The sequence below is a fragment of the Cupressus sempervirens genome, chromosome 2 (assembly GCF_028749045.1).
Source record: "Cupressus sempervirens isolate cs-2001-9-10 chromosome 2, ASM2874904v1, whole genome shotgun sequence".
In the NCBI taxonomy this organism is placed as follows: domain Eukaryota; kingdom Viridiplantae; phylum Streptophyta; class Pinopsida; order Cupressales; family Cupressaceae; genus Cupressus; species Cupressus sempervirens.
The window spans coordinates 248,583,488-248,595,326 of record NC_143119.1 but is presented as its reverse complement, the minus strand read 5'-3'; the positions used below and the strand labels follow the sequence as shown (position 1 = coordinate 248,595,326).

At 33.1% G+C, this 11,839-nt stretch overlaps 1 protein-coding gene across 1 annotated transcript; it reads left to right on the top strand.

Moving 5' to 3' along the window:
* The first annotated feature begins 5,758 nt into the window (after positions 1-5,758).
* LOC149571981 (E3 ubiquitin-protein ligase At1g63170-like) lies at positions 5,759-6,568 on the top strand. The gene is made up of 2 exons (XM_089810324.1): positions 5,759-6,062; positions 6,151-6,568. The coding sequence occupies exons 1-2, from the start codon at positions 6,012-6,014 to the stop codon at positions 6,310-6,312; spliced, it is 213 nt and encodes a 70-aa protein (XP_089666450.1). The 5' UTR covers positions 5,759-6,011; the 3' UTR covers positions 6,313-6,568.
* Positions 6,569-11,839: the final 5,271 nt, after the last annotated feature.

The window sequence follows — 11,839 nt, the reverse complement described above, 5'->3', positions numbered from 1 at the left end:
ATTCTACTTGTGGATATTTGTCTTGTTGTTCTCTTTTTTTTCAGATGATCCATCAAGGAACCTTCTTGGTTTTGTACATTTGAAGATGTGTCTATGCCTCATGTACTTCTCTTGGATCTGCAAATGTACCATATGGCTTGAAGACAATCAAATTACTTCATATTGAAGATTAAGTTGCAGATTTTTGTAAATTATGGGTTTAATACCCTTTGATGTAATTACCCCAAGTAAAGATTAAAGGGGGGTGTTAGAAGTTGTAATCTTTCCTTGGTGTATTTATAAGTCAAGGTTAGAACTCCTTTCATTATTGTTGTAATATATTAGGATATAAGCCAAGGTATCCTAATATATTTCTTTTTTGTCCTTTTTCCACTACATCTTATTTTGTCATCTAGTGGAATATGTGAGGACAAATATATATTGTAATTTCTAATTTTAGATTATTCCTCCTTAAGAGGAATCTCACACTTGGCCTCACACACTTATGAATGGTGGCATTCATAGACATGGGAGTTACATTCTAACTCCTCTCTCTCATCTCTATTTAAGAGATGACCCTCTTCTCTCATTTAACAATGAGGTTTCTTCCTCTTCTCAATTATTGTATGAGCATTGCTCTCTATCTCTCTCTCTCTTCCTTCTTAGGCTTTTCATGCCTCATTCATAATGTCACAAGGGGTTTTCTTTGCTTTCCCCTTTCCAAATATCTTGTCTCATGGTGTTGGAGCTTAAAGCTTTCTCTCTCCTATTTTATGGTAATATTTTTTCATGCATTTACTCACTTAGATTCTTTCCTGGTTTTCCATTTCTAACAGTCTTTTTGCAAAAAAACCTCCTTGTTCTTCTGAGATAATAGTAGGTAGCCACATTTTAAGTCTCTCAACAATCAAATTAGTAATAACTTTGTAAGACACATTACATAGAGCAATAGGTTGAAAAAACTCCAATTGATTAGTCCCATTTTTTTTGGAATAAGAACCAAGAAAGTAGAATTGAGTGCCTGAAGAATCTACTTGCTAGAATGAGATTCCTTAACAACTTAACAAATCCTGATTAATGATGTCCCAAAATTATTGAAAGAATTCAATAGGAAAGCCATCGAGACTAGGAGCTTTTCCTTTAGGCATACCAAAGACTACTTCCTCGAACTTAGCCAAAGAGATTGGGCACATAAGATAATCATTCATTTCCTAAGAAATAAGGGAAGGAATACAAAACAAAATAATATGTTCTTCATTATTAACATGAAGAGAATCCTTAGAGAAGAGGTTAGAAAAGTATCAAGTAGCTCCTCTTGAAACAAAGATGATGAGGAAGATAATTAAATACCTTAAGAATTAACCATAGAAGAAATATAGCTATGATTCCAACAAGATTGCACAATTTTGTGGAAAAAGTCAGTGTTCCTACCACCTTCCTTAAGCTAATCAACCCTAACTTTTTGCTTCTAGAATATTTCCTCCTAAAGTTCTCATTCTTCTACATCTGTAGAAGCAAGGGGTTTAGCCTTACCTAGATCCTTTAAGAAACCAAGATCCCAAATTTGTCTAGTAATGATATCCAGATGCTTTTAAGTGAGCCTCTTCATGGAATGAAGGTTCCCAAAACAATGTCTATTCCATCTCTTGATCTACCTTTTGACATACTGAAGTTTTTTAGAAAGAGAAAACATAGAAGTACCAAAAATAGGGGCATCATCCCTTCACTAGCTAGAAAAAAGATCATGAAGAGAGGAGTCCCGAAGCCATATGAGCCAAAACTTAAAAGGAGAACTCTTAGGAACCGTAGTAGCAGGAAATTTAATTGGCCAATGATTAGAACCTCTCCAGTCTTGAATTTTGGAAGAGAGTGAGAGAGGGCACCACTAACCCAAAAGCAAGAAACTAGAAATCTATCAAGATGTTTTGAGGTAACATCAAACCAGTCCTATTATTTCAAGAAAAGAGACCATTAGTGGGCTTAATATCAGAAAGATGCAAGAGATCTATATTCTGAAGAAAAAGATCAAATAAAGGCCCTAACCGACCAACCCACCTAGCTTCTCATCTAGACTTATTGAATTGAAATCTCATGGTAACACCTAAGGATGGTAAGGATAAAAGTTTCTAACATGTCGAATATGTATCTAGAGGTCCACCTTTCCCACATAATTGATAGACACATACACATTAGTAATCAAGATCACCTCACTAGAATCCATAGAAGAAGCCACCATAGAAAGAGTTGAACAAGAAGACACCCAGCCAAGAGGAGAAACTATCTGAGGGTCCCAAAAGATAGCCAAACCACCAGCCATAGCCATAACACATCGGCATTACCTAAGAGACCAAATACTAGAGGAAAATCAATCCATAGACTCTACTAAAAGCTTAGTCTCCTAGACACAAAAAATATCTAGAGAATGATCAATCACCAAATCATGAATAGTCTTTTGTCTTGGAATGATATTCAATCCCCTAACATTCAAGGAGAGGATGAGCATCACTAAGTAGGATGGGGGAAATGAGAATCCAAGGGTTTCACAACCCTAGACTCTATCAAGATATCTCCTGTAAATATGAACTTCTCTTGGTCCTTTTAATGCCCATTCTTTAGAGGAGTAAATGTAACCCTCTTAAAAGGTCATTGCAGCAAAACCAAAGGGAGGGGAGACCCCTTACCCTTACTAGATGCTAGCACATCTTGAGCTAAGTCCGCTAGAACACTAGAACATTATATTGAGTTACCACAGGAGTTATCAAAGCTCTAGATTCAGGAGTAATAGAGAGCTCATTTGGCTATCAAACCACAACTTGAGATGCTTCACATGAATCATGAGGTAGAGCTTCCCCATCACAAACCAAATCAGTTGAGATACTAGGAGGAATACCCTCCTATAAAACCATACTTTCTAGCACCTCAAATAGATTAAAACCATAATCTAACTATCGGATTTTGAAGGGCCTTTTCTAACCACACCCCTTAGCTCGTGGGCAAACAAGAATAAGATTTCAAAAAAAAGAAAATATTATATTGATCCTTTTACAATCTTTTAAAGATTCTACAAGATTGTAAAAGGATCAATATAACATTGTTTTTTTTAATGTTTCAAAATGAACTATTTTACAATATTATATTTAGTGTAAATATAATCAATTTTTGTTTTATAAAGGTTTATGAAAATTGTAACATAATATGTGAAATTAGTGATTTTATAAGCTGCAAGAAATAAAATATAGCACAAGGAGCTAGAATTCTACAATGAAATTATCCCTTTATAATAAGTTGTAATTCAAGTGTCCCTCTTTGAGTTTGTACTCTTTATTTCCAATCCCTGTCTAATTGAAAAATAAAATCTTATTGGTCCTTGCGTTTGTAGTGTGTATTTTTTAGTCTTTGTGTCTAAGTGAAAGATAAAATCTTAAGTTGTCTCACTACTTATACATTAGTAAAAACTTGAAGGTTGTTAAATATACAGAAGTCACTTTTTATCTTCTAAAACTAACATTCATTTTGTAGTTGTTAGACATGAGGACTTTAACTAAGGATAACCAAGTAGGCCTACGAGTAATTTGGGGTGGGGTCTCATACTATAATGTTATTCATATTATAGCCCATTTGATTATGACAAGGAAAATAAATGCAGGGCATTTTCTTAGGATAAATGCACACGTATCATTTAAGGTCACAAGTTGCTGTTTCATAAACAAATACATGCAATCATTATAGTAATCAATACATTACTATTGAAGTTTTGACCATAGCAATTAGTTTTCTCTCCTAAAGAATATAAGCATTTTCTTAATATGCTAATAAAACAAAATTGTCCTCTCTTCTTTATATAGTAGATTTCAAAAGTTGGAAGAATCATACATATGTGAAGCAGAAGCTTCTTAAGCCATCATATGCCACTTATTCAAATCGATCTACAAATTGAATTTGATCTAAAAACATCTTGAAGAAATTGAATATTCTAAAGATTAAATTACAACCTTGTAACACTCTATTTCAAAAAAAAAAAAAAAAAAAACTAAAAAAACACATAAACCTTAGTTTTGGGCTCTGCTACACTGTTCTTAATCTCATATACTTATTTGAGATCGTGCCCATTATTATAAAGATTCACTCTTTATTCTCATTCAAACATGTTCGGTAAGAAATTGAGAATGGACACGGATCATTCGTCCACGGCTTAGCAGCCGCTTCATAAGCACAGCAGAGAAATTATTTGTTGAAAACAGAGTGCTCTACAAGTTCAAATTGATTGCCTGAGCTCACTCTTAATCAATCTCGGCTCCATTATCAGACTTTAAACTTATATTAAAGCTCCCCTGAAATCATAAAAAACTGCTTCAAATTTTGTAATTCTCATAAAATTCATAGTAGAGGACCCAAATCCTAAAAATTCCTCCTCCTTTGCAGATCACAATTTCTACGGCAGATAAAAAGGCCGAGATCCAATCGAAAATATGGAAGTTGGGGTAAATTCAGCTTGCTGCACTTTTGAGAACTTTCAGTTTCTGTTTCTTTGTTATTGTGAAATCTATTGATATACTACAACTGGAATTTGTAGAAAAGTGTGTTAAAATTGTCGATGGAGGACGAGAACAGCAAGAAAAGATCCGTAAAGGCGGTTGCAGGCGTGCAAGCTATCGAAATCTCTTCGTTATTTCTTCCAAACCCTAATACATTTTAAATTTATTCTGCTATATGATCAGAGCGATATTATTCATATTGCAGGTGTGGATTGTGCGGCTGTGGACATGAAAGAGAAGAAGATATCTGTAATCGGAGAAGCCGATCCTGTGATTTTAATTCTTGTAAGTCGGAAATCTGTAAGTTATTTTGTTTTTGTTGTATTTTCTTTATTTAGAAAAGTAATTGTTTACTTGTACATCAGAAATTTTTAAACTATTCTATTTTTAGTTTTCTAATTTTATTTTATTTTTCCTATTTTCAGAAAACCAATTCTTATATAAGAATAATTTCTCATTCATATTTTGAAGGAGAAAATTTCATTTGCAGAGTCTCTGAATTGAATAGTATTTGAAATCTCCACAGTTTTGGATTGTGAGAAGTGTGTTTTATTCATGGAAGACACATCTGAAAATAGGCCATTCAGAAGAACAGAGACCTCATTATGGCACGAAATTTATGGTCTTATACAAGGAACAAGACCATTGGATTCAGGTTGTTTGGAATCCTTTATATATTACATGGAAATAGTTCAGATGATATCTTCTACTATTGTTTTGGCGCCATCATTGAATGAAACTCTCAAAGACCAATTAAAAGGTTGGATTGCAGCTTCAGTGACACGTCTTCTTCTATATTTGGGCTACAGGCTCTGGTAAGCATTTCTTAACTTCAACTAATTTTTTTTTTTGGACCTCTATCATTCTATTGGAGGGTATTTTCGAACTTAGACTTTTTTTTTCCCCCTTCATTAGATTGACATGGGCGATTGATTTGTAAAATGTTGCATTCTTGCAGGCTGCATGCATCAAATATGCCAGTGTGGAATATGGTAATTTGCAGACATATTTTCTGGTTCACTTTTGCGCTCGCTAGCAGTATTGAACTAAGGATTCAATATCTCAACTGGTATCTTGACTGGTAAGAATAGCTCTTCAAAATTCTACTTGTGTAGTAAGAGTTTTTTGTATACTAATTTAGCTCTCTTGACAATACCCGGATCTATGTTAAGCTCAACTGCTAATGGACTGACGCCTAAGCATCTTTAAACCTTCTTACTCTAGATTTGATGGATTCTGTGCAGGAGGTGGATGCTATTTCTTCTATCTAATATTATTCTTTTCCTGCTTCCACTGTTCTTCGAGCGTTAGGACCAAAATAGTGATGATTTGCTTGACATACATCTCCTTGAACTCTTGGAGGACGAGACCCCAAGTAGAAGAGGAGCTTCAACTGAAACAATTGATGCTTTGCCAAAATACAAATTCAAAGCAAAAGAATCAAGTGAAGGAAATGGAAGGAAAGATGAGTGGGAGAGTTCAGTTGAGGATGGCATTATGATGGCAGTTGGTAGTAAGAAAGAAAGGCCCGTTTCAGCTGCTGATGCGGTATGTGATGCTATTTTATGCAACTTATAACTCTAATTTGTTTAGACCTAAATGCTCATCCATCATGTGTTGCTAACTTGCTATGCAGATGTGTTGTATTTGTTTGGCCAAATATAAGGAGGATGAGGATCTGAGAGAGTTGCCCTGCACACACCACTTTCATCTTGAATGTGTTGCTGGGTGGTTGGACAGAGATGCATCTTGCCCTCTTTGTAAACGTCAAATTGGAGAATCCAGTGGAGCGAAGTAGGGAGATAATCTGTTATGAATTAAAATGTGAATGAAAGATCTCCTCTCTATTTGAAAAACCTTTCATTTGAGCTCCCAGAAGTTTGGATCTTCGGTAAAATAGGAAAATGTTAGCATTTAAATCTTCCTGAGGCAGTTATGCTGAAGAGGAAAGTTTGACGATTTTGTGGAATTGTTTAGAGTTTCTGGTAATATCAGAGCTGAAATGTAATGCCCAGGATACAATTTAAGTGAAAAATAATACATTGTAGGGTTTGCAACTGGTCTATGACTCTATAGTAATTTTAGGGATTTCTTCATCCTTAGTTATAATAGTTTAATTATTTTAGTACTTGTGCTTTAACTAGTGAAATCATATTTATTATATTTTATGACAAAATTTATATTCATATAATGTAAATAAAATATTATTGATTTATAAATTGTAAAAATTATATATGGTTAGTATGATTGACTAAATAAGTTTGTGTCTTATATATCCAGATTCTATACAGATTCTCTTAATAAAATAAATTCTCTTAATGTTTTAAGCCACTTATCATTCAAATTTATCAGCAAAACTATACCAAATTTTAATTTCGGATGAATAACAATGATATCAGAAAACCAATAACTTTATTCCCCACAAAAGAAAGCAAAAAGATGTCAAAAGTAAATATGTTTCCAAAGCCGTTAGAGAAATTCTCCGATTTTTTCATACAAATACAAACACTCCAAATGACTCATTAATTTCGGTCCGCTAAGACTCGAATTGGAGTTAGGAAGGTTTCTTTTAACAAATCAATAGATATAATATCATATTTAAAAGGTTATATATTAAATTTTATATTACTAGCTTATATATATATATATATATATATATATATATATATATATATATATATATATATATATATATATATATATATATATATATATATATATATATATATATTACACCGAGAGTAATCGTGCACCTATTTTCATTTAATCCCAAGGTTATTTCAATCACAGTTGGAATTTATGAAAATGAAAATAGAATGATTACTGTCGGTGTAATATATATAGGTATATATAAGCTAGTGGCAATTGCGGGGAAAAGTATTTTTTAAATTTTTAAATTTTTTTCTTTTTAAATATAGTTGTATAAACTTACTATAAAATTATTCTTGAACATTTTATTTTTTAATTCTATATATGGTGTTTATTTGCATCACTTTAGTTTAGTTTTATTTTAAGCATATTGTTACATAAAATGTTATACTAAAGAGTAGAGTTATAGTTAGCATTAGGGTTAGAGCTAGGGTTATAGTTAGGATTAGGTTTAATGTTAAAATATGAGTTAGCTTGGTTAGGGTTATAGTTTGAGTTAGGGGTAGACAGAGCATAGGAATTATGGTTACGATTAGGGTTAGATTTAGGGTTTGAGTTTAAGTCAGGGTTTCAGTTAGGGTTAGGGTTAGAGTTTTGAGTCAGGGTTAAGGTTAGCGTTAGTGTTACCATTACAATTAGGGTTGAAGTCCAATTACATTAGAGTAAGATTTAAGGCTACAATTAAAGGTAGGGGTAGTGTTATAGTTATAGTTAGGTTTAGTGTTGGACTTAGAGAAAGGCTTAAGGTTATTGTTAGGGTTACATTTATATATAGAGTTGGGTATAATATTAAAGTCCAATTATGGTAGAGTTAGATTAACGGTTAGAGTTAGGGGTAGGGTTATATATAGAGCTACATAAGGGTTAAGGTTAGGGTATGAGTTTGAGTCAGGGTTAAGGTTAGAGTTAAAGGTAGTGTTAGGGTTTCAATCAACATTAAATTTAGAGTTAGGGCTAGGGTTAGAGTATAATTATGGTAGAGTTAGATTTAAAGTTAGAGTTAGATTTAGGGTTAGAGTTAGGGGTAGGGGTAGGGTTAAGGTTAGGGTTAGTGTTAGGATTAGAGTTAGGGTTAGGTTAGGATTAGAGTTAGGATAAGGGTTAGGGTTAGAGATAGGGGTAAAGAAATGGTTACAATAAGGGTTAGGGTTAGGGTTAGGGTTAAGGTTAGGATGACAGTTAGGGCTAGGGTTAGAGTCTAATTATGGTAGAGTTAGAGTTTGGGTTAGAGTTAGGGGTAGGGGTAGAGTTAAGGTTAGGGTTAGGGTTAGGATTAGAGATAGGGGTAAAGAAATGGTTAGGATGAGGGTTAGGGTTAGGGTTAGGGTTAAGATTAGGATCACAATTAGGGTTAGAGTAAGGGTTAGAGTTAGGGGTAGGGGTAGGGTTAAGGTTAGGGTTAGAGATAGGGGTAAAGAAATGGTTAGGATGAGGGTTACAATTAGGGTTAGGGTTAGGGTTAAGATTAGGATCACAATTAGGGTTAGAGATATGGGTAGAGAAAGGGTTAGGGTCAATGTTAGGGTTCAGTTTACTATTAGAATATAAATTAACATTAGAGTCTAAGTTATAATTAGGGTTATAGTTTGAGTTAGGAGTAGACAAAGCATTAGAATTATGGTTAGGGTTAGGGTTAGGGGATAAAGTAGGACCGTGGTTAATAGTTACATTTAGTGTTCCATGTAGAGTTACATTTAGGAAGGAATCTTGTTCTCGTTAGACAAGCCTCTTAGCATAATGGAGCAATATAAGGATTACAATGTTCCTTAAGTAGTTTTATAATTTTATCATTTAGGTTTATAAATAGACCATTGGTTAATGTTCATTATATTTAGGGTTAGAGTTAGGGGTAGGGGTAGGGTTAAGGTTAAGGTTAGTATTAGGATTATAGTTACAGTTAGGGGAGGATTAGAGTTAGGGTTAGCCTTAAAGTTAGGGTTAGAGATAGGGGTAAATAAAGGGTTAGGATTAGGGGTAGGTTTAGGGTTAGGGTAAAGGTGAGGGTTAGGTTTAGTGTTAGAATATAAGTTAGGTTAGAATTTAAGTTACAAATAGGATTATAGTTTGAGTTAGGGGTAGACAAAGCATTAGAATTATGGTTAGGGTTAAGGTTAGGAGACAAAGTAGGACTGTGGTTAGAGTTACAATTAATGTTGCATTTACAATTATATCTAGGAGGGTAGCTTGTTGTCGTTAGACATGCCTCTTAGAATTAAAGAGCAATATAAGGATTACAATGTTCCTTAAGTAATTTTATAATTTTATTAGTTACATTTATAAATAGACCATTGGTTAATGTTAATTATGCTTAGCATGAATAGTGTAGCTAGAAACACAAAGGTCAAGGAAAAACATTTCAATTATTAGTTACATTTATAAATAGACCATTGGTTAATGTTAATTATGCTTAGCATGAATAGTGTAGCTAGAAACATAAAGGTCAAGGAAAAAAATTTCAAATATCTGCAAGTATAGTCGAGAAGAATTTGAGGTAAAAAGTTAAATCATTTATTTATTACTCTAATACATAGATGAAAGGAGAACTATATCTCCTAACACAATTATTTAGATGAAGTAATAACTGAAAAAATGAAAGATGAGAAATCATCATATGGACCATGTGTAGAGTTCTCCATAATGATGTAAGTACATAACATATTCTTCAGAGATTAAAATCGTATTACGACCTTTGTTTGTAATGTGATCATCATAGACCTCTTTCATCATGGGTGGAAATGCATCTACTTTTGCAGAAGTGTTGCGTACATATTTGGTAACATCTAACATCTCCATTATCTCTATCTCTTGTACATGATCAATTGATAAAGCTGCATTCTCAAGTTCTTTTACCATAGTTGCACAACATTGTTTAATTATTCGTGCACACTTCTGAAACTCTGTCTCAAAAAAATGATTTGATCCAACAGAAGAAGTTGGGCTCATGTCGAGAATGCTTGATTGTCTATCAGAGGCTACCATGCCTAAAACAAATCATGGAAAACAATTTAGTAAGCATTAGCACCAATAAAAAAGAATAATAAATGCATAGTTAATGAGAGGGACATAAATTTTATATCAATAATGGTTTTGAAAAAACATAATAGGTCACTTAGTATAAAAACCTAATTGTATTAGAATTGGTAATGAAATTTTGGGTATGGAAACATGGTAATATTATAACCTTTGAAGGATAGTGAAGAATATACAAACATACTTTTCAAATATTGAATAGAAATGTATTGGTTGAAAGTCATGAAGCATAATCATTTTGATTTATTTCAATCGAAGGTGGTCTTTATAATTTGAATTAATGTTATAGCTACCTTAATTTGAGGACCCAATTAATGATCATAGTTAAAATTAGAAACTAGAGAATTAGTAAAATTAAATTTCAGTGTAATTGTACTTGCAACCATTAAAAAGCACAAATAATAAGGTTATAATGTTGCATTGTGCATATCCAATTATAGTTGTCATTAACCGTGGAATATAAACTATCAATGTAATAATAAGAATAACAACATAATAGTTCACGATGATAATAACATAATGTAGTAGAACAAATAAATCTTTATTATTAAATAGTCTATTTGAAAACATAAATGATTTTCAAGACTTCTCAATCTACATTCTTCTACTTTTCTCTTTGAAAGTTGTTTCCCACTTTTCATTTTCTCATAGTAGTCGTATGTAAATGGTGGCATTATCCTCAAACCTTCCAGTGACTTAACATGAGATATGGCCACAAATGTCAATCCTGCTCTTTCTCTTGGACCTATGTCAATTATGGCTTTTGAAAGAGTTAGCCCTTGAGATTTGTGAATAGTCAACACCCATGCCAACCTCAATGGTAGTTGGAAGGTCCTACCCCTCTGAAATGGAGCTATTGGTATTATGTTTGGATGATGATCATCAAATGGTACTCCAGAATAATTATCAAATTCAACTGTAACATATGCTGGTGGCTCAGGTGGAGCAGTTCTTGGTTTGTAGACAATATTTTTGATATATATCCCAATGATCCATTCACAAGACCAGCTTCTACCCATAGATTTGTAGTCAACATTACTCTTGCATTGTGACTAATCAATAACTCTGTTTCAAGTTCGTCACCAGATAAATCTTCATTTCTATTACCATTCGTTGACTTGGTTGCAAGGCTGCGTGCAACTGAATGTCTTAAAGAATACAACATCCTCATGTTATGGTTATGGACATTGTCATTTGTAGAGAATAAATGCACTACCTTATCAAACTCATCATTGCTTGCAACATCTAATCTTATAGGTGTTCTTGTCATGAGCAAGTTCTAGTAATCTATTTGTGGATTCACATCTCTGACATTTGTGAGAAGCTAATGAAATCTTTGTTGTTGGATATTTTCTCCATCTTGCCTAAATACTTTATCTAGTGTAACCACTATCTTGAATTCCTACCATAATAACTTTGCCCACCTGTTGCTATCATATGCTGTTCTATCATTAACTGAAGGTAATTGCCCCAAATCACCAACTAAAATAATAGAGACACCTGAAAGATAGTTGCAAAATTTTAATTTATGTACATAAAGTAAAATCGAAAGATATACATTCTATATGAGCAATGTTAATAAGAATTGAGAGACATTAATAACACCATGTGTTGTAAGGAAAGGGATACCTCCAAAGTTTATGTAT